The sequence below is a fragment of the Salvia splendens genome, chromosome 3 (assembly GCF_004379255.2).
Source record: "Salvia splendens isolate huo1 chromosome 3, SspV2, whole genome shotgun sequence".
In the NCBI taxonomy this organism is placed as follows: domain Eukaryota; kingdom Viridiplantae; phylum Streptophyta; class Magnoliopsida; order Lamiales; family Lamiaceae; genus Salvia; species Salvia splendens.
The window spans coordinates 2,732,268-2,758,412 of NC_056034.1; the positions used below are offsets into that span (position 1 = coordinate 2,732,268).

At 39.0% G+C, this 26,145-nt stretch overlaps 4 protein-coding genes and 2 pseudogenes across 6 annotated transcripts; 3 read left to right on the forward strand and 3 right to left on the reverse strand.

Moving 5' to 3' along the window:
- The first annotated feature begins 1,007 nt into the window (after nt 1–1,007).
- Nucleotides 1,008–3,072, forward strand: LOC121794342 (DNA-3-methyladenine glycosylase). The gene is made up of 6 exons (XM_042192462.1): nt 1,008–1,434; nt 1,532–1,603; nt 2,002–2,125; nt 2,360–2,430; nt 2,545–2,602; nt 2,678–3,072. The coding sequence occupies exons 1-6, from the start codon at nt 1,078–1,080 to the stop codon at nt 2,839–2,841; spliced, it is 846 nt and encodes a 281-aa protein (XP_042048396.1). The 5' UTR covers nt 1,008–1,077; the 3' UTR covers nt 2,842–3,072.
- Nucleotides 3,073–3,157: 85 nt separating this feature from the next.
- On the reverse strand, nt 3,158–7,362 carry LOC121794341 (gamma-tubulin complex component 3-like). Of its 2 annotated transcripts, XM_042192461.1 has the most exons (4): nt 4,713–7,362; nt 4,163–4,609; nt 4,017–4,072; nt 3,158–3,662 (listed from the first exon to the last, which is right to left on the reverse strand). In XM_042192461.1, exons 1-2 carry the CDS (start codon nt 7,226–7,228, stop codon nt 4,303–4,305), a joined length of 2,823 nt encoding a protein of 940 aa, XP_042048395.1. In that variant the 5' UTR covers nt 7,229–7,362; the 3' UTR covers nt 3,158–3,662; nt 4,017–4,072; nt 4,163–4,302. The 2 variants fall into 2 exon arrangements, with proteins under 2 accessions (XP_042048395.1, XP_042048394.1); XM_042192460.1 differs by lacking the exon at nt 3,158–3,662 and having other exon boundaries at nt 3,749–4,072.
- Nucleotides 7,363–13,101: 5,739 nt separating this feature from the next.
- Nucleotides 13,102–16,554, forward strand: LOC121794344 (E3 ubiquitin-protein ligase SINAT2-like). Of its 2 annotated transcripts, none has more exons than XM_042192464.1 (4): nt 13,102–13,302; nt 14,903–15,182; nt 15,392–15,775; nt 15,997–16,554. In XM_042192464.1, the coding sequence occupies exons 2-4, from the start codon at nt 14,982–14,984 to the stop codon at nt 16,312–16,314; spliced, it is 903 nt and encodes a 300-aa protein (XP_042048398.1). In that variant the 5' UTR covers nt 13,102–13,302; nt 14,903–14,981; the 3' UTR covers nt 16,315–16,554. The 2 variants fall into 2 exon arrangements, with proteins under 2 accessions (XP_042048398.1, XP_042048399.1); XM_042192465.1 differs by lacking the exon at nt 13,102–13,302 and adding an exon at nt 13,339–13,987.
- A 613-nt stretch (nt 16,555–17,167) lies between these two features.
- LOC121794345 lies at nt 17,168–18,988 on the forward strand (annotated as a pseudogene).
- A 364-nt stretch (nt 18,989–19,352) lies between these two features.
- LOC121795544 lies at nt 19,353–19,838 on the reverse strand (annotated as a pseudogene).
- Nucleotides 19,839–20,316: 478 nt separating this feature from the next.
- On the reverse strand, nt 20,317–24,710 carry LOC121794343 (carbon catabolite repressor protein 4 homolog 1-like). Its single transcript, XM_042192463.1, has 11 exons — nt 24,131–24,710; nt 22,748–23,504; nt 22,371–22,541; nt 22,161–22,247; nt 21,962–22,048; nt 21,529–21,582; nt 21,347–21,438; nt 21,121–21,235; nt 20,886–21,030; nt 20,601–20,754; nt 20,317–20,469 (listed from the first exon to the last, which is right to left on the reverse strand). Exons 1-10 carry the CDS (start codon nt 24,286–24,288, stop codon nt 20,609–20,611), a joined length of 1,812 nt encoding a protein of 603 aa, XP_042048397.1. The 5' UTR covers nt 24,289–24,710; the 3' UTR covers nt 20,317–20,469; nt 20,601–20,608.
- Between the last annotated feature and the right edge of the window lie 1,435 nt (nt 24,711–26,145).

Consider the following 26,145-nt stretch of genomic DNA (forward strand, 5'->3'; position numbering starts at 1 on the left):
TTATAAATCTAATACTCATAAAAAGGAATCTCATATTCCACTAATCTCTCGTTCACCATTAGGAGTCTCATTTAAATTTTACATGGATTTTAAGAAATACTCCCTCCGTCCCAAGGTGGTTGAGTCGTATTCATTTTTAGTTTGTCTCAAGGTAGTTAAGTCATTTTCTTTTTTGGTAAAAATTGTATTCCGTATTTTACTTTACTCTCTCTTCATCACTTTTACTTTATTCTTTCTCTTACTTTCCCCTCTTCACTTTAACCTTTAACAAATCAATTTCTTATATCTCGTGCCCAAAAGAAATGCCACAACTACCTTGGGACGGAGGGAGTAGAAAGGAAAGTGGTGAGAAAAGATAGTAAAATGTGAGACCAATTTTTATATTGTACTCCCTCCGTCCCACTTTAGCAATCTCGGTTACCATTTTTGGAGTCTCGGTTGGAATGTTTCATACGGTAATCGGCCTCACATTCCACTCACATTTTATTATAAAATTGGAGTAATATATAGAAGTAGGAGCCACATTTCACTATCTATTTTCACTAAATTTTCTTTTCATTTCTTAAAATTCGTGCCGAACTCAAATAGAACTCCTAAAGTATTAATTTTATAATTAAATGTGAGTGGAATAAGTTACTGGAAAGTAAAGTCTACCTACCATTTATAGTAAAAATGAACTGGGACTCCTAATTGAGGATGAACTAAAACGATAAACTGAGACTTCTCATGATGAACAAAGAGTATCTTTTTTTCACTTACTTTTATCTATCGAACTCAAATATAATTTAGGCATATAAGAATATATTCGTAAAACTATATGAACTATAGCTCATTTTATCAGTTTGCTACATAACATTAACATAGAATTTGAACCCAGCGTCTTCCATTAATAAGAATTTTGCAATGTTTCAACTTCGCCCTAGATAAGATTTTTGAGAGATAATAACAGAAAATTATAATCTGAATATTTATGTATATTATTATTAGTCATTTGCCCCACCAACTCTACAAATAAATACATATTAAAATTGAAAAAATTACTTAGTCAAATCCATCTAACTCTATATTCAAGAAGTGATGTTTCTTGTTTCGATCAAAATTCAACTCCGCTTGTTTGGGCAATCTAGTCTTCTCTCATCACCACGGATGGACAACAATCAGACCATCCCAAACCCCATAAAAGTAGTCAGAGCTATACGAAAATCTACCCGCTCTGCACTCAACACGAACACCAAAAGAAGAGCAAGAGCAAAACCAAACCCCGTTTATCAAGAAGAAGAGGAAATACGGCCTACAACATCAATCTCTTCGACTCCCTTGGAAAATTTTCCCATCCTGAGTCGTGATTTCTACCAGATTGATGCCCTCGATCTTGCCCCTCGTTTGCTGGGGAAGCACCTCAAGAAGGACGACGTCGTCCTCCAGATAACTGAGGTAATCGCTCGCTTCATTTAGTAGGTTGATATAGATGCATATGTACTTGGTTTTTGGGACTGGTTATGATTTATGCATTGTATGTGTTTGATGAAAGGTTGAAGCTTACAGGCCTAATGACTCAGCTTGCCACGGTCGATTTGGGATCACTGCAAGGACAGCCCCTGTGGTATGATATTCTCTTGTGCAGTCATGTTTCCTGCTTTGTCTAAATTGATGTTGCCTTCTTATAATGTAATGAATGGATTTCTTAGTTGTATTGATAATTTGAAACGTAAGTTAGGTATATTTCTGATATAGCAAGGTCAAATCCGTGGCTCTTCATCAACAGACTATCTTGAAACACCATATTGAGTTCCACAATCTCTCGCCACGTATTTCCGATAGTATCATATGATTCAGATATTTAAGGCTGAGTGTAGGTTATGTGTGTTGCCTTTAAGTTAAAAGTTGAACCAAGGAGTAATTTCATTACCGATCTCATGCTGTAAGTACATGGTAATTGCATCTCATATGGTATAATCACAAGGAAGTTCTTATTATCTTATCCTTATATGAATACAACAGTTTGGACCTGGTGGGCATGCGTATGTTTACCTTTGCTACGGTCTTCATACAATGCTTAATGTGGTAGCGGACAAAGAAGGAGTTGGTGCAGCTGTCCTCATTCGTTCATGTGCTCCAGTCAGTGGTAAGTTAAAGAAAGTTTGTTGCACTACCACAGTATCTTCTGCTGTACTAGTTTTAGTTAAGAAATAAGTAACACATGCTAAAAGAATACTCTTGCTTAATTAACAATTGTAGTATTCAACACGTGCAACATGATAATAATTAGTTGCAGTGGCTGGATCAATGCTAGTAGCAGTGGCCATAGATATATGCCGCGATTAGTGATAATTATATGGTTCCTTATTGTTATTTTAAGGACTGGAAACCATTCAGAAGCGGCGTGGTTTGAAATCTGAGAAGCCTGTTCTTCTAGCTGGACCTGGAAAGGTGAAGTATCATCCTAGATTTGCATCTACATAATATCAGCTGATGTTTAAGAACTCGAATAATTGACAAAGAACAAACTCTTACTACATTCCATTTAAATCGTGCTTCTTCTAGGTTGGCCAAGCATTAGGCATTACAACAGAGTGGTCTAACCATCCTCTTTTCGCACCAGGTATGTTAATGGTTAAGATTAATTGTTGAATGAAGTAGAAATTGTATATGATTTTATGAGATATGGGATGCATAGGTGGTCTGGAACTCTTAGATGGTCCGGAGCCAGAACACATACTTGTAGGGCCACGAGTTGGGATAGAGTATGCTACAGCAGAGCATGTTACTGCACTGTGGAGATTTGCAATAGCAGGTTCTCCTTGGATAAGTGCACCCAAAAACACTCTCAGACCTCCCTAATTTGAAGTGTCTGAGACAGGGTCACATGTGTATATTAAAGTCAAGACCACTTTCTGCTGTTTTTCTTAAACTTGGGCGGTGACGGTGAGAAATGGATCACTGCCACTTTTTGTTGTGTTTGGTGGAAGTTTGAATCTGAGAAAGCTTTGCTCCTCTACTAATGTTAAACAAGGATCAGTTTAAGTGTAATCATGAATAGCAAAATCTAAGAACCTTGCATATTTTTGTTTATTTATTGTTCCATTGAGTGGAATATGGTTGCTCTAAGGCCTCAATTTCCAGTGTGATATTGTTTACAAACATTGCGCAGCAAAAGTTGATAAACAATCAGAATGGATGTACTTATTTTGCCGCCTATAAATAGGTAAAGTATATGTATACAAAGCAACATTACAAACTAGCAAATTATTTTTATAATATGGTGCTTGCATAAGTTGCAGGAGGAGGCTACACTTGAACCTTATAAACAATAATTCATAAAAAGGACACTGGATAGTGTATATAGAGGTTAAATATGTGTGAGTATCAAAAAAAGGCATTGTATTAATAGCCAATTCTCTGAAGCTGAATATTTGTGACGAATATAGACGTTTGGCAGCGGCGGTGCATCTCAGATGAATGGCACTTCCTTCCAATCTAGAAGGGGTGTTCTCAGAACTTCTGTCACCTGCCCCCGGTGGCCAACCTTTGCTGGTAGCTATGTTATCACTTGTGCAATTTATCATTTCTGATGCAGAGATAGGAAGCATTTCATGCTGCACCTATCCTAAGGTGTAATGTTTGAAGAGAAAAAAATCCCTGAATTACCCAATTCTCACACCCTAAAAGATATTCAAGTTAAAAAGTTGGTTGATACTCAGAGAGAGAGAGAGAGAGGCGAAAGAAGAATAGAGAGAAACCTTTCAAGGATCAGCATAGAGGTAATTCTATTAAGGCAAAGGGAGAACTGATAAGAACACAACAAATCATCCACTTTTTTATCAGCAAACCAATACAATGAAGCAATGTGACAAAGCTTAGCACAAATATATTGGAGAATAGAAAAAACAACAAAGCAACGACCAATTATAGATCTACAAGCCATCTAACATTAAGCTTGCATAACCAAAACAAAACCAACAAACCAATACAATACACATAGACTATGGCACAATAACATGGCTACAGGGTCGTACCTTCAGCTCCCTCTTTTTTACCAAGCTAAGTGTCTTTCTTAAACTGGAATCCTTTCCTGTTACGGAAAAGAAAGATTCAGATCAACAATCACAAATATAATCAGAAACCATTAGGACAAGCATATCTGAAGATATATCATGCACACCTAAAGGCAACACACTGTACAAGCAATGCCAATGTAAACTAGCATAAGGAAGAGCATTGGTTCACAAGTCTGCAGCAAAGATAGACTCAAACAAGTATAAGATAATCTGAACTCTTCAGCATTTTCTTATAAGTCAGATACTAAAACAAAAGCTTCTGGCCTTTGCTGGGTCTAAACTGGCTGTAAAACTCAGTGAAGTCCAATCGAAACATAAGGAACTTCAAGTCAACGTGTTGTTGTATGGGCAATTGAGAAATAAAACCCTCAAAGACAGTTGAGTACTCCTTTGCAAGAGCATCCAAGTCTTGTGCCATGTTTTGGAGAAATTCCCCAGCACGTCTTGTTATGTCTTTCCTGCCTTCACCTAACCATGGACCCTGGTCTGAAATTTTGTTACTAGAAACTTTCTTCTCTCCCACTTTAGCACGAGAAATAGAGTCCATCGTTCTACATTTTTTACACAAATAGCTCAAATCAATAAAGAGGATTTCAAAACAAAGCATATTCTATTATTTTTATTGGGAAAAGAGGTACAAAAGAAAATTAATACCTTGACTGCAGCTCATATATGCCTTCATAGAGTCGATCTGCATGGCTTCGGAAGCGCAGTATGAGATCAAATAAAACAAAGAGTGTCTTGCTAAGATTTTGGGACCGTTCACCAAGAAGAGACTTTTCAACAATTGAATAAAGATACTTTTCATGTGCCCCAAGTAGGTCATCAAGATCTTTAGCTGCTTCCAATTCCTTTGAGAAATCAGACCAAGACTCCTCCAAGACTTCAAACATTATATAATACTGTAGATTTGAAACAAAATGATTCATCTCATCCCAGAGAACTTGGCACTTCCTTGATGTCAATATTAACTGTAATTTAACAGCCTGGGGCAACTTAGAAAAGAACCGCGAAGTAACACAATTTGGTTTCATCATTTTCCAAACACCAATCAGTGCGTGCTCTACCCTTCTAAGCTTCCACAAGAAGTTAAAGATTCTCAGATACCTGGACATAACAGATTCTGTGAAAACAGTATTCAAGGGAACTCTAGCATCATATTCCAAAGAAAACACATCCCAGCCTTTATCCCCTGTGTTATGCGGCATCATTTTCACCCTTAACCTATCAAGTATATCAGGGTCGTCGTATTGGGCATTTGATGATCTAATTGCACTTTCCAGTAATCCAGCTAGCTTGAATGCGCTTATGGTATTGGCAGCCTCAGACAGATCTGGACCAACAATATCCATCAGGTACTGAACAAAATCACCTTGCCCAAGAAGTAAATATCTCTTGATTGCAAGGCAATGTTCCTTGAACTTATACTGTTTAAACATTACATCCAACAAATGCCTATCTATCCTCTTTGCTGCTTCTGTAACCAATGATTCAAGAGCATCAGTCTCACCATAACCAAGACCACCTCTCCTAGTACTGGTCCCAGCTGCAGCTGCAGCCTCAATGGCAGAATCAGCCCAGCCTTGATCATCACAACAAACTCGAAGGAAATTAATTGACTTCCCTGTCCTTAAGATGCGCTGAGCAAGGGACTGAGAAATGAAAGTAGGAAGCATAGATGCATGGAGCTGATAACCTTCTCTCCAAAGAGATTCTGCTTTTACTGGTTGACCTAAGACAAAAAACTCTGCAAAGATATCCTCCAGCTCCCCCTCCAAAACCCAACTCCTAACCATTTCAAAGAGCGGGGAACATACCCTGCGGAGCAACCTGTTCATAAAATCATGCACAAGGGGATCACCATGTTGAGCATGCATATGAATAGCCCCAGCCATGCCACCACCTTTTAAGACCTTACAGCTATCAACTAAAACAGCCATAAGCTTCATCTTCACCATGGGTTCAGTAAACCAAACTGAAAGCCTCCTCAATGAAAGATAGTTGCCTGAGCTTGCATTTTCTGAAACTAATGGAATTGGATTCATTGCCTGTGCTTCAAGCACAGCCAGTAACTTATAATAATCTGACAATTCATCATGCAATGCAGCACAAAAGGCCTGTCCAACAGTCCCGACATCTTCAGCTGGATACCTATCCATACTATCTGTTATATACCCCTTCACTTTCCTAAAAAGCCAGCCAAGTTCACAGAGCTTCTGGACCATAATCCTAGTAGCTCTAGGCACCTTAACCAACTCCGGAAGCACATATGCATCAACCTTCTCATCAAATTTCACATACTTCCCATCAATCCCTTGACACACATACAAAACATCTCTCACCAAAACCACTTCGGAAACCTCATTTTCCTCTTTTATCAGGTCCACAAACTCCCTATATGCCATATCACGAATATTTTCAGGGTCCTTAGATACCAGCAACATCCCTCCACCAAAGTGTTTCTCCAAATGCTCTCTTGTATTGAACCCCCTGGATTTATCTCCCAAACCCTTTAGTTTCTGCATATTTTCAGTCAAACTACTAAAGCTATCCAAATTAGCACCTAAATTCTTTTCGCCACTCTCCAATTTCTCCAAGTTACTCAAACCCCTCAAATTCCTAACAGAGTCAGAGGAATCCTTGAAACAATCAAAACCATTGCTAAACCCTCCAACCTTCGAGTTCTTATTCAAATTCGCATACCCCCCAGAACTAATACTCCGCCCATCACTCTCATGTAATGCGGGTAGACCACCGGCCAATGCAGAATCTAAAAATCCGTTAGAAATCATATTAGGAAACTGGTTTTTCCGAATTTTCCGATCCTCCGATATAGTCTTCAGCAAGTACAGCACAGACCACTTATTTTTCACGCTTCCCGGTCCGTTTTTCAAAGAAAATTTCGCGTACAGATCGGCAAATGTTAGGGCTTCGGAGGACTTCCCGGCTGTGGCAAGACGCCTCTTGATAGATTCCGCCATGGCGGCATCGTCCACAGCAATGGACGGCGTCATGCGGCTGGATAGTATACGGAGCGAGTATTTGACGGCTTGATTGTAGTCTTGCTGGTTAGGAGCGGATGCGCTAGGGTTTTGAGTGTTGGACGTGTAGAGTAACCGTTGCACTAGTTCTTTTACCAGATCTACCACTCTCTGGTCATCGTCTTCCATGGCGGCACCGGTAGAGGCGGCAGCGGCGGCGATTAAAGTGCGGCTGCACGGTGGCGATTTTGATTTTCAATATTGGGCGGGTAAATGAAAAATATTTCTGATGGAAACAAAATTTCATAGAGCTAAGGCTCAGCTTTCTATCTGCTTATTCATATGTACTTGTTCAATTTTATTAATATTCGTTTTATGCATGTGTGATTTACCGAAAATAGAAATACTAATATTCAGTAATTCCCACTCAATATTTCTACATGTATATGAATATTGTATAAGTGACATGTTTTTCCCAACCATATATTATACTACTATGAATTTCTATTTTGACCGATCGGCAGAATAAGCTGAATCTAAAATATTGTTAAAAGTTATGCGATACTAATGATTTCATGAGCTGTAAACAAGATTTATATATATTTTAAACGTGTTTATGAAATTCTTATTTGAAATCCAAAATTTGACATAACAGTTTGAGCAAATTCAACCTACAGATAGACATTAAAATTCAAATGTAATCCGTATTGGTTGCTTTTTTAGATTAGAATAGATTAAATGAAACTTTACCTGACCAATACAGAAATAGTAGTAGTAAATTCAAATGTAATCCGCATTGGTTGCTTTTTTAGATTAGAATAGATTAAATGAAACTTTACCTGACCAATACAGAAATAGTAGTAGTATAAAGTACAGTATAGGATGGATGTATCGGCGGACATCCTGACGAACTTCCCAAAAATACCTCATGTCACGTCATAAGGACATCTCACTGCATTGTCATGTCATAAGGACATCCCACTACACAATGACGAACATCCCCAGGGACATCTCGACGGACATCCACAAAAAATAATAAAAAAATCGGGACGTCCGTCGTGTCAACGCAATGGAGGACGTCGCGGAAAGCCGCGGAACTCCGATGTCCGCAGCGGACGTTCGTATCCGTATGCATGCTGTCTAATGGCAGACGTCCCGCACACCAGTCCGATGTCCGCCGGGACATCCGCCATTGTGGATGGTCTAAGAGCATCTCCAATGGCGGACGTCCGGTCGGACATCCGGTCGGACGTCGCGACGGGCGATCGGGACGTCCGCCATTGTGGCGTTTAGGGTCGGATACGGACGTCCCGTGAGGACGTCGGGTGTCCTCGGACGTCGGCGCGACGGGCGGGCGGACGTCCTCCATTGTGGCGCCCAGTCGGACGTCCCGTTTTTAATTTTTTTTTTTTTAAACTCTATATATACGGCTCGTTGAATTTTATTTCCGATGAAGTTGTTAATTTTTCCCGTTCGTATTCTCGGTCAAATTTTATTTCCGTAAATGTTAATTGTTTTATTTGTCAATGTATGTTTTTTTTAAATTGCGGGATGTCCTAGTGGGAAGGGCGATGGGAAGGGCGGATTGTGCAGGGGATGTCCTAGTGACGTGGCAGTGAGATGGGAAGTCCTAGTGACGTGGCAGTGGGTGTTTTTGGGATGTCCTAGTGGATGTCCGCCCACTGGAGATGCTCTAATTATCGAAGCTGATTGCAAAATGAATGCAAATTTCAGGCTGTTGTTGACTAAGGCTCTTCGCATCTGTCTACAATTGAGGCCCAATTGATTAGCCCAATAATACAATCAATAATTCGGACATTTGGGACCCACAGTGCCAGGTAATATAATCCTAATTTCATTAACTTTTAAAATGATTGCCTTCTTATAGTACGATGTTACCCTCGGATGGGGATCCCCTGCTGTGGTGGGAGCACAGCAGGGGCGGCTGCCCTCACACAACCAAATTTTTTAATAATAAATTTATATTATAAAAAAAATAAAATTAATATAAAAAATTTGTTTGGGTGAGGGCAGCAGCCCCTGCTGTGCTCCCACCACAGCAGGGGATCCCATCCCGTTACCCTCTCATGAAAAAAGCAAATCAATGTTTGGATAGACCCAATTTTTATTTTAAATTTCAAAAAATAATAATGTTACAGCAGCACATTCTAATGTCTCAGTCCATTAAGTTGGGGCATTGGAACTGCTTTGAAAGTTTAATAAGACTTTTTAGGGCATGTTAGGTCATAAAAAAAATTACGAACTGCCGAAACGGCCTGGAACCGGCGGTTTCGGCAAAAAATCGGCGGTTTTGAACCTCCACCAGAACTGCCGGTTTTTTGAACCGGAACCGCCGTGGACCTGGGCGGGCCGGTTCAGGTTCAAGGAAATCTTGAACCGTGAACCGCCGGTTCCGAACCGGAACCGGCGGTTTTCGAACCGTGTGCATGCTTGGCATCCAATAGATCATCATTTATCCAACTCGTCTCTTAACTATTTATGGCTTATACATAACTTTTTTACCTCATCCCTAATTTAAGAGAGAACCATTTATACCTTAATCATCACATCCCTTCACTATTCATCGTCTCACTACTTCAATTTTTTTTCTTTTTCACAAAACTAATTGAATTTAAATATTATATTTAAATTATAAAAATAATATTTCACTAATAAAATCAAAATTCCACAATTGAAATCTTAAAATTACAATTTATTAAACGTGATACAATACATAATCTTAAAACGAATGAAAGGCTTCAGCTACTTGTTACCAAATCTCACTCAAATGTGTTCAATTAGATCTTCCTGGAGTTGGATGTGAGCGGCAAAATTGTGCACCAGTGCCCGACGATGTATGTGCTCGCGAAATGGTGCCAGCGCACCCTAGCTTGGGGGACTGCTTGTGCTGGAGTTGTCGGGAGTCGTCGAACTAATTTGTCACAGCCGACCCTTCATCTTCAACAACATCATGTTGTGTATGAATCTACATGCAAAAATGATGTCGGTGAGGTGTTGCTTATACCACATACGACCCAGGACTTTGACAATGTTGAATCATGTTTGTAGAACCCCGAATGCTATTTCCACATCTTTCCGAGCCCACTCTTGAAGTTGTGCAAAAAGAATTTGTTTGGGTTTTTGCGGCATGTTGAGCGTCTTCACGAAGATCGGTCACCTCAATTAGACACTATCGGCGAGATAGTACCCCATGTTGTATTGTCGGTCCTTGGCCGTGAAGGATATCATTGGTGTTCTACCGTAAAACCGGGTTGAACAAGTCGCATGAGTTACGCACATTGACATTGTTGTTCGATCCGGGGACACCCAAATATGCATGTCAAATCCATAAGTGGTGGTTGGCGACCGCCTCTAGCACAATCATCGGATGAGTGCCTTTGTGGCATGATGTGTAATTTTAGAGTTTTTAATTCTTTGCACAATGTATGTCAAGTTATTAAAAATGACTCTAATTCTACAAAGGTACTGCAAGAATATAGCGTCAGTCGTGAAGTGTGGTATTTCGTGTGTCGATCCACAGAAAGAAAATGTTCGTTTAAAAGCTTAATAAAAGATTTTTGAAAGGTAAATATTTTATAAACCAAATTAGAATACTAGAAAATTGGACTTAATTTTAAAACTGAAATATATTAAGACTGTCTTCAACCATACACCAAATCTCTTTTTTTGTATCAGATAATGAGACCTTTTCAATTTTGCATGTTAAAATTATCAATACACAGATACAAGTATATCAACAGAATACTAATAATATACTTATGTCTTTTATATTGATAACTAAATTTATATATTGTATTAATAAAGTTGCGTCTTTGTTAAGACAGTTTTAATAAACAATATTGAAAGGTTTGCATTCAATGTTGAATTTCTAGCATCAAACTGCCAACTTTGTATTTGTAATTTGTAGTTTATTATTAAATAACACAGAGTTCAAATTTAGTTATTTTATATAGACTTATTTTTGAAAGTTTTAATTCATTCTAGACTAAGAGCATCCCCATCCGTGCTTTTGACAACGAGCATGGATGTGGGTCCGGACCCACTTTTACTCCCTGCTCTTAGGCAAAAGCACAACACCAACATCCGTGCTCTTCCGCAAGGACAAACTCTAGAGTCCCACCATTCAATTATTCAATTTAAATAAAAATATTTCCACAAAATTAAAGTGCATTAAAAATATCCGGAATACTATTACAAATTACAAAAAAAATTAAAAATTACATAATCAAAATCCTAAAAATTAAAAAGTACACAATTAAAATCCTAAAAATTAAAAATTACATAATTAAATTCATAAAATTAAAAAAACCCACTACCCATGGCCGAATTTCGCCCAAATGTGTTTGATTAGGTCTTCTTGTAGCTCAATGTGGGCTCGGATATCGCGCATTGTGTTCCTTGTTTCGATTCTCTCACCCACCGTCGTATGCATACCTCGGCATGGGGGAGACCTCGCGGTTGAGCTTTCGGCTTCATCCTCGTCGTAAAAGCTAGCCGCCATCGGTCCTTCGTCAGCTATAATCATGATGTGCAAGATAATACACGTGTACATGATGTCGTCGATATTTTTCACGTACCACAGCCGAGACGGGGCCTTCACAATGTTGAATCGGGCTTGAAGGACCCCAAAAGCTCTTTCGACGTCTTTCCGAGCGGACTCTTCACGCTGCGCAAAAAGAACACGTCTCGGGTCTTGCGAGTTGCTGAGCGTCTTCACGAAAGTCGACCACCTTGGGTAGATACCATCGGCGAGATAGTAATCCCATGTGGTATGCATTTTCGTTGACGGTGAGTCGATCGCCGGTGCTACACCATTCAAAACATCATTGAAGAGTGGTGAAGAATAGAGCACGTTCAAGTCGTTGTTGGATCCGGCAATACCAAAATATGCATGCCAAATCCATAGGCAGTAGTCGGCAACCGCTTCAAGGATCAGTGTTGGGCCGCCGCCTTTGTGGCCGCTTAAGTGTTGCCCCCTCCAAGCAGTCGGACAATTCTTCCACCTCCAATGCATGCAGTCAAGCTGCCAAGTAGACCGGGAAAACCATGGACTGTTTCGTGAAGACGAAGGCAAAGGATTCCAGTTGACTCACTGACATGCAAATACTCGTCGAAGAGGTCAGCCGTTTGCCCAGTAGCAAGTTGTCGGATGGCACACGTACACTTCTTCAACGCCGAGAGACTTTGCCGACCGGTTGCGTCTGTACTTGTTTGAAAGTATTCAACACGGGCGGATAATGTGTTGACAATACGCATAAACAAGCGCTTTGACATGCGAAAAGGCGCCAAAAGTAATTTTCCGGAAACCGCGGCTGGTCGGAAAAATAGTCGGCAACGAGTCTTTCGTTGGCTCCCTCCCGGTCACGATGGATGTAGCGGCGAGTAGATCTAGTTGGTCGAGGAGGAGGGGCGGTGGTATTCGCGGTGACATTGGCTTCATAGGCGGCACGATATTGTTCATAGTATTCTTGTTCTTCGCGCTTCACTTTCGCAATGAGATTGGTGAAATCCATTTGAGAGGGTTGGAGTGAGAGAGGAAGATGTAGATAAGTTGTATGAAAAAATATGAATGAGAGATAAATGAGAGATGATTTGATATGAAAAATGGATGATAAATGTATGGATTTATAGATGATTTTGGGAATTAAAAAAATCAAAAAAATCCAGAAAACGGTAAAAAACGGCCATATTTTTGGGAATCTGAAAATATATTTTTAAAAATTTTTGGTATTATTTTTATTTTTTTAAAAATGAATTTCCAACGGAAATGTCATTGGTCAATCAGAACGTGTCACGTCAGCTGCTTGCTGGCACGGACGTGTTCGATGCATCGAGCAGCGCCGCGCCGCGCCAGCGGGAAGAGCGCAGCGTCGAGTAGGCGGTGCCGTGCTGCTGGCACGGACGGACGAGTGTCCACTCACCGCTGCGGATGCTCTGGATAATGGTAATATGTCCGGACGATTTAATTTTTTACGGTGTCTTCTAAATTAAAGACGCCCCCTTCTACGGTCCCTGTCAAATTGAATTTGAACTTTGAAATATTTAAGTAGCTCAGGTACCAACAATTACAACTGCAATCCCATCTGTCTTGACCCCATAATCAAATCAAAACCTTTTTCCATTCGGTTGAAAAAGAGTTGGATGACAAGAACTGAATACAAAATGTGAATTTAGTTTCAGAAGACAGAGTATAAGACAATTGCATCTTGCTGCATGGCCCGTTTCACTTTCTTCCCACCCAGGTGATGAACATTAATTCCTGCAAAAATGTTGTCTCTTCTTTGCATTTCAAAACACTGAAAAACGAAACTTGTGTTGTCGGTTTCTTGATTTTGAACAGAGAAAAGTTGTGAAATTTATAAGCTTTAAATGGGATGAATAGAGACAGTGATGTTGAAGATCTCGAGCTAGTTTTTATTTGTATTGTTTCGCTCAAGGCTGTCTGGTTTGTTGATAGAGATAAAAAGACTCAAACTTTTTGTTTGAATTTTTAGGGATTTAATGTCAAATCAGCATCTCTCTTGTTTGACCTTTTCCCCAGTTTTCTGGTTTTGTCCGTGTTGGAATTTTATAATTCTCTTTTTCTTTCTAATATTAGCACTATACCTTTCTGGGAATGTGAGATAAGCTTGTTTTTATTGTTGTTCCTTCTCTTATACTTGGGTTTTATATTGTATTGTCACACATGAAAAATGTTTGTTTAAGGCAAAATAGAGTGAGAAAGTGGATATGGAGTGAGCCTATTGGGTGTTCTTTCTCCCTCCTCTGATGCTGAGCCCATTGGAAATTTAAAATTGTGTGTTGAGTACTTCATAATTCACATGTATACAGTATACATACTGCTGGTGGAATGAGGTTAAGCACAAATCAGAATGTTAGTGAGAGCAGCATAATGATTGAGGATGGAAGTAGACTAGTAATTTTGCAGTAATTTCTTCTTCTTTCTACTCTTACTTAATCCTTATTCCTTCTTTTGCAATCTGTTTTGGCATCTTGGGTTTGATAAGTAAGGCTTTTGGTGTGTATAATATAGTCAATTTGTGAGGGAAAATCGTCGGCTAATCGGACGCAGTCCCTTTTGAAGATTATTCCTTTGTCGCTTTGCTAATTGATGGTAGTCAACAGCTAACCCCATGAATTTGAAAATTCAAGTTTTTTATATTTAGTAGACACAGAATATTAGTTGTGGGATGGTGAAGAAATAATGTTGAAATGGTTGTTCAGCTATCAGTTCATATGTAGAGCTGTGTTAAGCTGGGACCTTTTAAGGCGCTGTCTTCCATATTCCTTGTCTCTATGGCATCGTTATTATTGCATTTCTTTGTTGTTGGAAAGCCTTGCAGTTCGGATCTTTACCTTCATATTGTTTTATCTTGGTGAAGGGAAATCATGTCAGTTGAAATTTTGGAAGGAGAATAAAGTTTTATGTGAAACTCTCTACACGTGTTTTCTGTTCATGGTGATCACTCATAGAGTCGTTTTCATATACATGTCATGAAAGCAACAAATCCATATTCTTGAAAGAGAGAGCTTTATCTTCTTCTGATTTTATATTGAGGTCCTAGGGTTGGTGGTGGAATCTAATCTGATATAAGTTAGTTTTATAATCTACCAAACCCCACCAAATGTGAGGAAATGGAAATAATTTCTTTATCATTAGGTCGGGGATGATTATTTAGCTACATAGGTTTCCATCTCTTTTAAGTGAGTATATATTAACATCAGTGTCCTCTGTCCATTTTGACACACTTCTTCTTCCTGATTAGAAACCATTTTAGCTAAAAACCAGAAGTGTTCATTTCTCTAATCTCGATGTTCTTCTTGTTTGATTGTCATTGGCAGGCTATATTTCTGATTTGGAGAAGCAGTAGCTAAATAAGTAACTTCAGTGTTGGGAATATTCTTGGATTCCACATCATTCATGGCACCAGGGAGTAGTGCCTTCAAAGAGGTTGTCGAATCACATCCAAAACAGATGAATCATAAAACGTTGAAGATGAAGGCAGAGAGTGGTACTGTAGAGACTAGTATGTCAATGGCAGAGAAACACAGCATACATGGTGTTCATGAGCTGCTTCAGTGCCCGACTTGTGCAGATTCTATGTATCCTCCTATTCATCAGGTTTTTACTTTGAACTCTTCTTCTGCAGTAGATTTTGATTAGTTAAAACATGTCTGCAAAATGAAATTGTTTTACCTTACATTGACACTTGATCCTGCTGTTTTCCGTCTTGGATTCCATTTTTTACCCCTAAGCTAGTAATAGGCTAGTAAACTTGTAACATGAGGCGTGAAATTTTTGTGTATTTAAAGTTATTCAATTCTATGCAGTGCCAAAATGGTCACACATTGTGTGCAAACTGCAAAAGAGTTCATAAGTGCTGCCCAACTTGCCGGTTCGAGCTCGGGAACATACGGTGTTTAGCTTTGGAGAAGGTGGCCGAATCTATGGAGCTTCCCTGCCGATATCAGAGCTTAGGCTGTCAAGATTTATTTCCATATTATGACAAGGCCAAGCATGAGAAACATTGCCCATTCCGGCCTTACTCCTGTCCTTATGCAAGCTCTGAGTGCTGTGTAACTGGTGACATTCCATTTCTCATGGCTCACTTGAAGGAGGATCACTCGGTTGATATGCATGATGGATGCACTTTCAACCACAGATATGTCAAGTCGAACCCCCATGAAATCGAAAACGCTACATGGATGCTAACTGTAAGTCCTTAGCTAACATAATTCAACCATTCAGGTTAGTATAATGAATCGGTAGAGTTAGCCATTAGGACCCTTTTAAGAACTGAAGAATTTAGCGACTCCCATAGCCTCAAAACTCATGTTTCTGTCAATAAAACTTGTACTGTATATATGATCTATGCTTGACCTACAAATACTACAAGTTGAAACCTAAGTTGCCCACCCATCTCATATTTATGTAGGTTTTCAACTGTTTTGGAAGACAATTCTGCTTACACTTTGAGGCTTTCTTGCTCGGAACAGCACCTGCCTACATGGCATTCGTGCGTTTCATGGGGGAGGACAGTGATGCCAGGAAGTTCAATTACACTCTAGAAGTTGGGGCATTTGGGCGGAAGCTCATGTGGCAAGGAGTTCCAAGGAGCATCCGTGACAGCCACAGGAAAGTACGCGACAGCCAAGACGGACTGATCATTCCAAGGAACTTAGCACTCTACTTCTCTGCCGGTAGTGGTCAGGAGCTTAAGCTGAGGGTCACAGGTCGGATATGGAAAGTTTGAGGCCGTCGAATATATCGATTGTACAGTTCGTCTGAAGTCTGCGCCTCCCAGAGCTTACAAGGCCATATAGCATTGCTTGATTATATGTTGTTGCATCATTAAAATCAGTTTTTTGTTGGCCCTTTGGATCTATGAGGATGCTGGCTTATGTTATGCTTCCTCTTGGATGCAAAAAAATGGATCTTCTTGAAATGTAGCCTTTTGTTTCTGATACTACTTTATATTTCCTTTTTCATTTAATCGCTTGTATGGCCTAACTTAATGAAACAATTCTCCTAATGGATACAAAGAAGTGAAAAAAATTCAAATTTAATGAGCCAATAACTATTTAAGGGAATAAATATATATTTGGAGATACTGTTTATTTAGTTGGTGAAAATCCTAGTCAAACATCAAAGAAACTGAGATAGGTTTGTTGTTGGCATATAACAAAACGTGATATAATAATAATAATAATAATAATAATAATAATAATAATAATAAATAAATAAATAAAAGCAAGAAATATATCCCTACAAAATTATGGACGTTTTGTGGAATGGTTTGGGAGTTTAAGTTGACGTGCAAGATGAAGGCATTTGCTGTTGAAAAGAATTTGCATGCGTGTTTGTCGCCAAAACAAAACAGAAACTGAAAAAGTCTTGAGAAAGACATTCCCTCATCTTTTCTCCCTCCATTTTCTGCTCATCTTTCTGTCTCTTTACAGGTTCCGATCTCTTGATTCTTGATCATGTTTTTTTTTTGCTTTGATGGGATTCAATTGTCTAAAAATGAATGTGTTTCCTCTTTGATCCATTCTCTTACATGCATACTGTGATGTCTATCAAATGTGTGATTGATTGTAGGACTATTACAGCCTCATAAGAGATAGCAAATGTGGGCATCGATATCTACGACGTATGCCTAAGCTGAATATTTCTGCTGCCACCACCTCAAATTTGAACAATGTTGTGTTGCGGAGGAGCAGAGGAGGAGCCTAATCCTCCGGCCAACCAATACACTGCTCCACCTAAGGCCGGCATTCCCTATGCTGGCGGCGGTGGAGGTACTTACGCACTGATCATTCCCATCCTCATCCTCGTCCTCATCTCTCTCATGATGTCTCTTGGTTAAATGTATAGGCAATGGGAGAGGAGAACCGAGGTCTGGTGCAAGAAATGGACCGCCGCAGAAAGCGTTGCCTATTGAGAAGCGTTGCCTATTGAGATACCAGCATTGTCATTGGGTGAGCTGAATAGACTGACCGGTGATTTTGGGACAAAGGCCTTTGTTGGAGAGGGCTCCTACGGCCGCGTCTACTACGCCAAGCTCAGCGATGGCCGTGAAGCTGCCATCAAGAAGCTCGACACCTCATCAGCCGAGCCAGACTCTGACTTCTCAGCCCAGGTGAAAAACAAAGTTCAAATCTTTGTGTTTTAGGAGAATGAATGGGGTTGCTTTCTACAGTTATCTATGGTGTCGAGGCTCAAGAATGAGTATTTTGTGGGACTGCTGGGATATTGCCTTGAAGCAAATACCAGAATTCTCGTCTATGAGTTGGTGCAGTAGAATTGATGCATTTTTTGAGATAAAAGTGGTTCTTGGTCTGAAAATGTTGTTGCAGGTAGAAAAGGGGTGCAAGGAGCTGAGCCTGGGCCTGTTCTAACATGGAACCAGAGAGTGAAGGTTGCATTTGGGGCTGCAAAAGGGCTTGAATTCCTGCATGAAAAGTGTCAACCTTCTATTGTTCATCGCGATGTTAGGTCAAGCAATGTGCTGCTGTTTGATGATTTTGTTTCGAAGATTGCTGATTTCAGCCTAACAAACCAGTAATCAGACACGGCAGCCAGGCTGCACTCGACAAGAGTCCTCGGGACATTCGGCTACCATGCTCCAGAGTCCGTTGGTTGACTGATTCATTCAGTGTTTAGATTCAGAGAGAGTTGTGATAGGGAGTTTGATTTGTGTGGTTATTTGTCCAGGTATGCAATGACAGGGCAGATAACTCAGAAGAGCGATGTTTACAGCTTCGGGGTCGTGCTTCTTGAACTCCTGACTGGAAGGAAGCCAGTAGACCACACCATGCCTAAAGGCCAGCAGAGTCTTGTCACTTGGGTGAGTACTTGTTTCTGTTTTTGGTTCAAAATCAAACCTCCTAATTTCTTTTCTACAGGCAACTCCCAAGATTGAGTGAAGATAAGGTGAAGCAATGTGTTGATCCCAAGCCAAACGAAGATTTTCCACCAAAGGCTATTGCAAAGGTCTAGAAAGAAGCACACTACTCTCTCTTTATATATATATATAATACATTGGCATCATGCATGATGATAAATGCAAGAAAATGTTTGTCCATTTTCAGATGGCTGCTGTAGCAGCACTTTGCGTGCAGTATGAAGCAGATTTCCGGCCAAACATGACTATCGTGGTAAAGGCATTGCAGCCGCTTCTAAATGCTAAACCAGCTGGACCTGATTCTAATGCATAAAAACTGCACTAATGAAGCAGCAAACATAAGTTTCGAGTGTAATACTCTCTGTTTTTCATGTATTTGAAATAATCCTACGTAACAGTAGCTGCTTCTTCAGCAGTGGTACCGTGTAATACCTCGTATGCAGATGAATCTATTGTCGTTGTTATAGACCAAAAAACGGTTTGGTCCATCAAAGTTCAGCTGCCATATTGTTTAGAAGCATAGAGTTTATTATGTGACCTAGTGGATTCAAAGTGTAAACTCGTACTGTTTTTGCTATATATCTCGTTTTTGGCCAAGTTAGACGGACACCATTAAACAACAACTCCAATTATTTTTAGTACATCACATACATTGTGACCACATGTTCTGCAACACTATGATGTCTCATCTCTTAGCTCACAACATTCTAGCAGCTTCCAGTAGTTGCCCAATTGGTGTCCAAACCAAGAATACAGTAATGGCTGCTTGTCTGATTAGTTTGACACTCAACTTAGTGGCTGAACTAGGCAATGTCTGACACTGGCAAGTGAGACAGAGAGGGAGAGAAACAAAGAAATTAAATATGGTAAAAAGAAGAGAAAGTAAGCTAACCTCCAGCACGTGTACTATTGCCAAATTGCTCAAATATCTGAGCCTCGGGCAAGTTCGGGGATAGGTGCAAGAGTTCTGCTCATACCAACAAGATTGAACAAAAGAAAAGTTTTAACTTGAGCAGGATATCTAAGTTGATGGAGTACAGTTACATACCGGGACAAATTGTAGCGTTTGAGTTGGTTTTACACAAGGAATTAAGGCTCAAAGCTCGAGTGGCATTGAGCTTGAACCAAGGCTGGGCTCGTTCCTGTCTCTAACAAGGTCGCAGAGACAGCATTTGGATTTGTTCGATGTCTTTGTGTAGCTCGGTGCAGCAAGCTGGGGAAGGAGCTTTGGCATCTCCAGTGACAAAATTGAGACATGAAGATAGGTTAACTAATTGCTGTTGGCACACTTTCTTGTCCTGCGCAAAATCAGAACTCGAACGACAAAACATCATTAGCATCATCAAACTTGAGGCTAAAACTTTCCCGGCCATTTCTGATATGTAGTACTATGTGTTTTACGTCTTTTGTTTGGTGCTTTATACACATGCTGCAGCTTTGATCACTTATTTGCATCTTGGATAGTGTTTTCTTGAAGAAGGATTTAAGTCTTTTTTTGGGTGATTTTTACAAGTTTTAGTGATGAATAGATCACAATGACATGTTACTTCTGAAATCCACGTTTGCACCAATCCTTCGAAGAAACTTAAAACATTAAAACACAGTAGTAGCTCGTCGATCTAAAATTCTCACATTTCCCACTCAAGAACACTATTTTTTCTACTTTATTATAGCAACACTTCATAAAATCTTATATCGAACAAAAAATGCATCATTTTGCAGATTGTATGATTCATTTTACACAGTTATAGTTCTTGAAAGAAAAAGAGGATCTCAGGCAAAGGGGTAGGTAGTGGAACAACAGCACATTTCGATTTCAAGAATGTTAAAAATGGCAAACTAATGATAACATTATCATAAATAAATTTTCCTTGAGACAGAAGGTTGCATGATACAAGGGGGGTACAATCAGCATGTAGAATGATTTCATCGTTACAATCACTTTCCTTATCCTCTTCTTAAATAGTGTGTCACCACTCGAACTCCTCCTTTGGGTGGAACGACCTGCAGTGTACAAATCGAAAGGTAAGAATCATAATTTCAAATAAACGATTCTCCTCCAGACATGAAAGCCAGTATAACCACGGAGAGACAATTTTGATGGAAAATGTAAGCCGCAACAAGAAATATCATACCCCATCGGTTAACGTCTAGTCCTAGATTTGCAGCGGAATTCAGCTAAGAGTGCTATGTGATCCGATGACCACTCAGGAGATGGAAGAGCAGTATCTTTGCGCAAACTCTCCTCATCCACCAGCTCCAACAGAGACTCCACGGTTAAGGAATCAGCTACACGGATAAAGCAAGTTATGGTCTAACTTCATCGAATTTAAAAGATCACCATCACCATAATGTACATCAGATAAAAATCAATCCAGAAATATAAAGATTGTGCTATTGAAGGAGGAGCTCAATAATACCTGAATAGAATATATAATCATGAGTTCCAATAAAATCCCGTGTGCAGTTTGTAAAAAGGGGTTCATTGGTAGCAGGATCCATTTTTCTTCTCTGCTCCAGTCCAAGACCAACCCCAGCTCTTCCAAAGGACGAGTAAGCACTAACCTAATGTACGATGCCAAAAAAAATAAATCAGTATATGTACGAACACAAGTTTTGGTAAGTACATATTCAACAGTCACTGTGAAGTGGTACCAATGGCAGCTGATGTGTTAGTTTGTTGATGGGTCGAAGAATTACAAGTGGGTCTACAGTTAAATCTTGATGAGCTGGATCGACTTTTCCCATAGCCAGGAGAGCATGAGGAGCACTGTACTTTGCAACAAATAACGCGTTACTGATCACTTGCTAATCCAGTGACCCAGGCTACTTTATGCATGCAAACTTAGAAACCACGTGATAATGAAAATAGCTAAAGCACCTTCCAGGCACTGAGTTGAAATCCCCACACACCAACATCGGTATATTTGCACTTGCAGCAATTTTTTCCAGGCCCTTCAGCAGCGTGTGGACCTGATATGCACAAAGCATAACGCAACTTAAACAAAGTGAGTGAACTTCAGAAAGGAACCATGCCAAGAGAGGGGATCACTCATAATAAACCTGCCAAAGCCGAACATCCTTCAAATCTTGGTGCATATTTACATGTGTGTTTGCCTGTGTTCAGAAACATAAGAAGGTTACTAGTTATCAGATGTTACACCAAGTCGACTAGACAAGACATTAAATAAAAACAATGCATTATAAAAAGCATTTACCACATTACAAAGTAAGCCACAAGGAATAAGATTATATCCGAAGGAAGCATCAAAAATTCAAACACTTTTGACCATTTTGAAGGAATAAATAAAAGGAAATCCATATCAACGGGACTATTAGTAAAAATCATGATTAAGACCACTGAAAACAAAAATCTGCCCTTGGTAAGGGAGAAATCACAGTCAAGAAACCTCGTTCTCAATCCATGAGCCAAGCTTTGCAGTTAAATTTTAAAACCAAATGTTATGTTTGTTGCTGATGTATTTGGAAATCTTACCACACAAACAAGCTGACGCTTCCCAGGGCTATCAACTGCCTGGTTTCCGAACTTGGCTTCAAGAACTAAAATCAAAGCAACATTATCCTGTATGCCAGAAGAGTATAACAAGTTATTATGCCTAGAAGATAGCTGATGAGAGAATGCAAAACTATAGAAACACTCGAGAAACCAATATAATTATGAAGTTCATGAATACCTTCACCAGTCGATTCAAGGCATTTTTCTTCTGTGCAGGTGGAATCACAGCATCAGTCAGAGACTGCGCAGCTTTGTTAAACTCAACCTGCATTTAAAAAATTTATGAATAAAACATTGAAAAACCCCAACTAGCAGTTAGCTGTACATATGATTAAAACAAAAAGAAAGGCTCGGAGCATGTTAGATGCATTTTAGGAATTTCAACCACCTCATATTTTTTGACATGTGAAAATCTATCACGGCGAAAGAAAGTTGCACAGCCATCAAGTGTATTCATGTTCCCGCTAAAAACCTCTGCCGTTTTCCTTTTAAATAAAGCTTGATAACCATATTTATCCAGCTCAGGTGCAAAAAACTCCTCAAAATGATTGCTTTGAACCTGACACAAGAGAAGATGTCAAACTTCATTAATACTGGGTCAAGCATGACCTAACAGCAGCCATTAGATAAATTACACAAATAATTTTGTTTATTCCTTGATCTAAAACCTATACAATATTCTACAAATTCAAATTAGAAAGAATGGAGACCCATAATTAATAAAGCTATGAAAGGCATAAATTGATCCCCCACTGGGTCTTTTACCTCCTGAAGGCAAACAATGTCGGCACGGTAACCAACTATTTCTCTTAAAAGGTTTTGCCTGCGGTAGGTCCAAGAGAGAGCCCAAGTGGGGCAGTAGCTGTAGAGCTCATTTGTAGCATATGCATCAGATAAGATGTTGTATGAGAGTGCAGTAAATGTCCCTCCAGAAGAAATGCGAACATCCATATCTAGATGCCCAGAAACATCCATCCCACTCACAGAAATCAAGCGTCGTGGAATAGGAGATGGAGCTGGAATCACACGGGAAGTTGATAAGGCTACTGGAGCTCCCACAGCTAAATTGGTTTCAGCATCTACCACAACACACTCAAATCTGAGGACATGACCAACATCATCGGCTGTAGGTGTATAAGTCTTCGAACGTCCAACTTCAAACCATGTCTCACCACCATTCTTCTGGGTAACTGCAGCAGGATACAAAGCAGTTGTGCCATTTGAAAAGCTGGGGTTTGATTGAGATGTACTCATACTAACCATACTCGATGTTGTACCACCAGTACTATTAAATCGCCCAAAAACTTCTTCCTCCTCATTTCCATTTTCATTTACCGCACTAGCAGCACGCTCATGCAGAACACGATGATGTTGCCAGGAATCACAAAAACACTTGGGAGAACAATGGTAACTCTTCGAAACAGGTAATTTGGCCTTAAGACACCCAAGGCATTGTAATGTAGCTTGTTCTGTTGGGTGAACACTACAAACTGCAACATTTCTATCACTCTGCACGCGGTACCTGCATCAAATATACAATAATTGATCATAAAAGTCACATCCACATACACAATGAAATTCTTCTGAGCCCTCCTTTCAAAACAAGAAAGCATCAGTTTTTAATAGTAGCAACGGGCGGTCAAGCCACATGTTTAATCACCAATACAGCAATTGACAGTAAAAATGGAGTTAGTATGTAACATCATTAAATCCTTTACAGTAATCACTCCATAAACTTTACGAAGTAACACATAAAGTTAAAAGGCAGCATATCCAAGTGTGAAGCAAAAAGCTAAAAACAAAGCACAGGATAGCAGCAGAAAAGAAAACAAACACAATAATAAACTAAAAAGAGGAGGCAAAGTAACATGTTGAAGAAGGAACTCCAGGTATTAAGATGCACTTCTTAAAACAGCCAATGAAACATAAGAAACATAATTCACTGAGCAAATTAACCACAGCTAACATATTTTATTTGCAATTCTAAGATCGTGACTTGCACACTACGTGTGGAATTTCAGAAGGAAGTCGTGTAAAATAAAATCAATTCCTCGATTTGTAAAGCCTCAGCATTTGGCAGTTACACATGAAGAAGAAACTAGCTAACATAACTCGTGGCACAAAGTAGATAAAAAATAACGAACTCACCATCTATATCTCAAGAAATGGCCATCGATGGGATTGAACTCAGTAACATCCTCAGTCACAACGCTCTTATCGGGGCGCCTCAAAAGTACATACGGCGTCAACTCGCACCCCACAATCGGTATATCAGACGGCAGGTGCACCCGCCCCACGCTCAGCATTTTATCCTCGGCTGTAGCAACTTAAAATCCTCCCTCCCTTCTTTCAACTTCGTTTCAAACCCTAAATCCAAAGAAATCGAAGATTCTAGCACAAACTGTCGGCGGACTTGTGGCGGTCCTGGCGGATCCGCCATCACCAGTGGCCCTCGTCAGTCGCCAGCCTTGCTATCTCGAAATCCTAGCCAATTACAGAATCGATGGATTAATCTATTCAAATGAGCAAGCTTGGAGATCTTTCGGCTACTTGGATTTGGATGAGGGGATTGGGAGATTCAAAGAGAAAAGATTGGTAAGGAGCTGCGCCGGCAACCTTGCATGCGAGTGCCGAGAGATAATTGGGTTGGACTTTTAAAGAGAGATGGAGAGAAGAAAACGGGGGATCTGTTTAGGGTTTTACCTGAAAAGACTGGTGTAGTAATAGATGAAGATGATGTTATCACACGCACATATTAATGGGAAGGATCTATTGTCTTAATTTTTCTTTTTTTTAAACTTTATTCAACGCATTTTTATTGAAGGATTACTTCATAATAGTAGTACATAATTTTTTATTTTTTAAACTTTATTCAATTTAAATTTGATATATGTACTTTGAAGAGTTCAATGACTTTCTTCTTTTCCAACTAATTTCTTAATTTGGAGTTTAATTACTCTATTTGTTTGCAACCAATCTCTTAATACGATCATATAAAATGAGTAAAATATAAAAATAGAGAGAAAAAATGATTGAAATACTAAAAATAAAAAAATATAATTCAGTTCATTATATTCAGAAAAATTACCAAAAATCACTCACATATTAATGGAAATGACAACGTACCTTCAAAAGTAACATATTCAGTATGTCTTAATTTTCCATTTTATTAACTTTATTTAATTTGAATCTGACATGCACTCCCTACGTCAGCGAATAGGAGTCTCATTTTTCTATTTTAGTCCGTCTACGAATAGGAGTCTCAGTTCATTGTTACTATAAATGGTAAAGAGACCTCACATTCCACATACTCATTACACGCACATAACATTTAAAACTAATATATACAAGAGGGACCCCATATTTCAATCACTTTTTTCCACCCACTTTCCTTAACATTTTTCAAAACCTGTGCAGAAAATTAATGGGACTCCTATTCGCGAACTGAGGGAGTATGTTTTAAGAGTACGATTACTCTCTTCCTCCGCAACAAATTTCATGATTTAAGAGTTTAATTACTCTTTTTGTCCGCAATCTCTTCATGTTAATAGTGGACGCAACCAGTTTTAATATAAAATCAACAAAGATATAAAAATAGAGTAAAAAGTGATTAAAATATTATTAATAAAAATATAATTCACTTCATTATTCGGAAAAATTACCAAACATTACGCACATATTAATAGGAAGGACTTCGTACCTTCGAAAGTAACCTATTAACCATGTCTTAATTTTCTTTAACTTTATTCAATTTGGATTTGATATGTATGTTCTAAGAGTACATTTACTTACTGTTTGCAACCAATCTCTCCAGGTTAATAATGTATGCGGCCAGTTTTAATATAAAATTAACAAAATATAAAAAAATAGAGAGAAAAGGTGATTAAAATATTATTCATAAAAAGTATAATCACTTCACTTTATTAAAAAAATTTACCAAAAATTAAAATAGACAATTTTTGTGCATTGATCAAAATGAAAAAAAAATATAATTAATGAATCAAATAAAAAAAAATTAACTCATTTATGGATTGTGATAGAAAAAGTAACTTATAAAGAGGATAATACGTCAATTGTTTTAAAAAAAAAAAGAACAAAGGAGAGCAAAAAAAGGTCTACGATCTCAGAATATTTTATGTTAATGTTGGTGATCATATTGAGTT

Bases quoted from the DNA above. Each gene is read 5' to 3' on its own strand.
- LOC121794342 (XM_042192462.1), top strand. From the start codon at position 1,078: ATGTTTCTTGTTTCGATCAAAATTCAACTCCGCTTGTTTGGGCAATCT. The intron at 1,435-1,531 runs GTAATCGCTCGC...GTTTGATGAAAG, and splicing joins TCGTCCTCCAGATAACTGAG to GTTGAAGCTTACAGGCCTAA. The intron at 2,603-2,677 runs GTATGTTAATGG...TGGGATGCATAG, and splicing joins CCATCCTCTTTTCGCACCAG to GTGGTCTGGAACTCTTAGAT.
- LOC121794341 (XM_042192461.1), bottom strand. From the start codon at position 7,228: ATGGAAGACGATGACCAGAGAGTGGTAGATCTGGTAAAAGAACTAGTG. The intron at 4,610-4,712 runs GTATTAATTTTC...TAAAAAATGTAG, and splicing joins ATATATGAGCTGCAGTCAAG to AACGATGGACTCTATTTCTC.
- LOC121794344 (XM_042192464.1), top strand. From the start codon at position 14,982: ATGGCACCAGGGAGTAGTGCCTTCAAAGAGGTTGTCGAATCACATCCA. The intron at 15,183-15,391 runs GTTTTTACTTTG...AATTCTATGCAG, and splicing joins TGTATCCTCCTATTCATCAG to TGCCAAAATGGTCACACATT. The intron at 15,776-15,996 runs GTAAGTCCTTAG...ATATTTATGTAG, and splicing joins ACGCTACATGGATGCTAACT to GTTTTCAACTGTTTTGGAAG.
- LOC121794343 (XM_042192463.1), bottom strand. From the start codon at position 24,288: ATGCTGAGCGTGGGGCGGGTGCACCTGCCGTCTGATATACCGATTGTG. The intron at 22,248-22,370 runs GTGGTTGAAATT...TTTTAAATGCAG, and splicing joins CACATGTCAAAAAATATGAG to GTTGAGTTTAACAAAGCTGC. The intron at 21,583-21,961 runs GTAAGATTTCCA...TTCTGAACACAG, and splicing joins AGCGTCAGCTTGTTTGTGTG to GCAAACACACATGTAAATAT.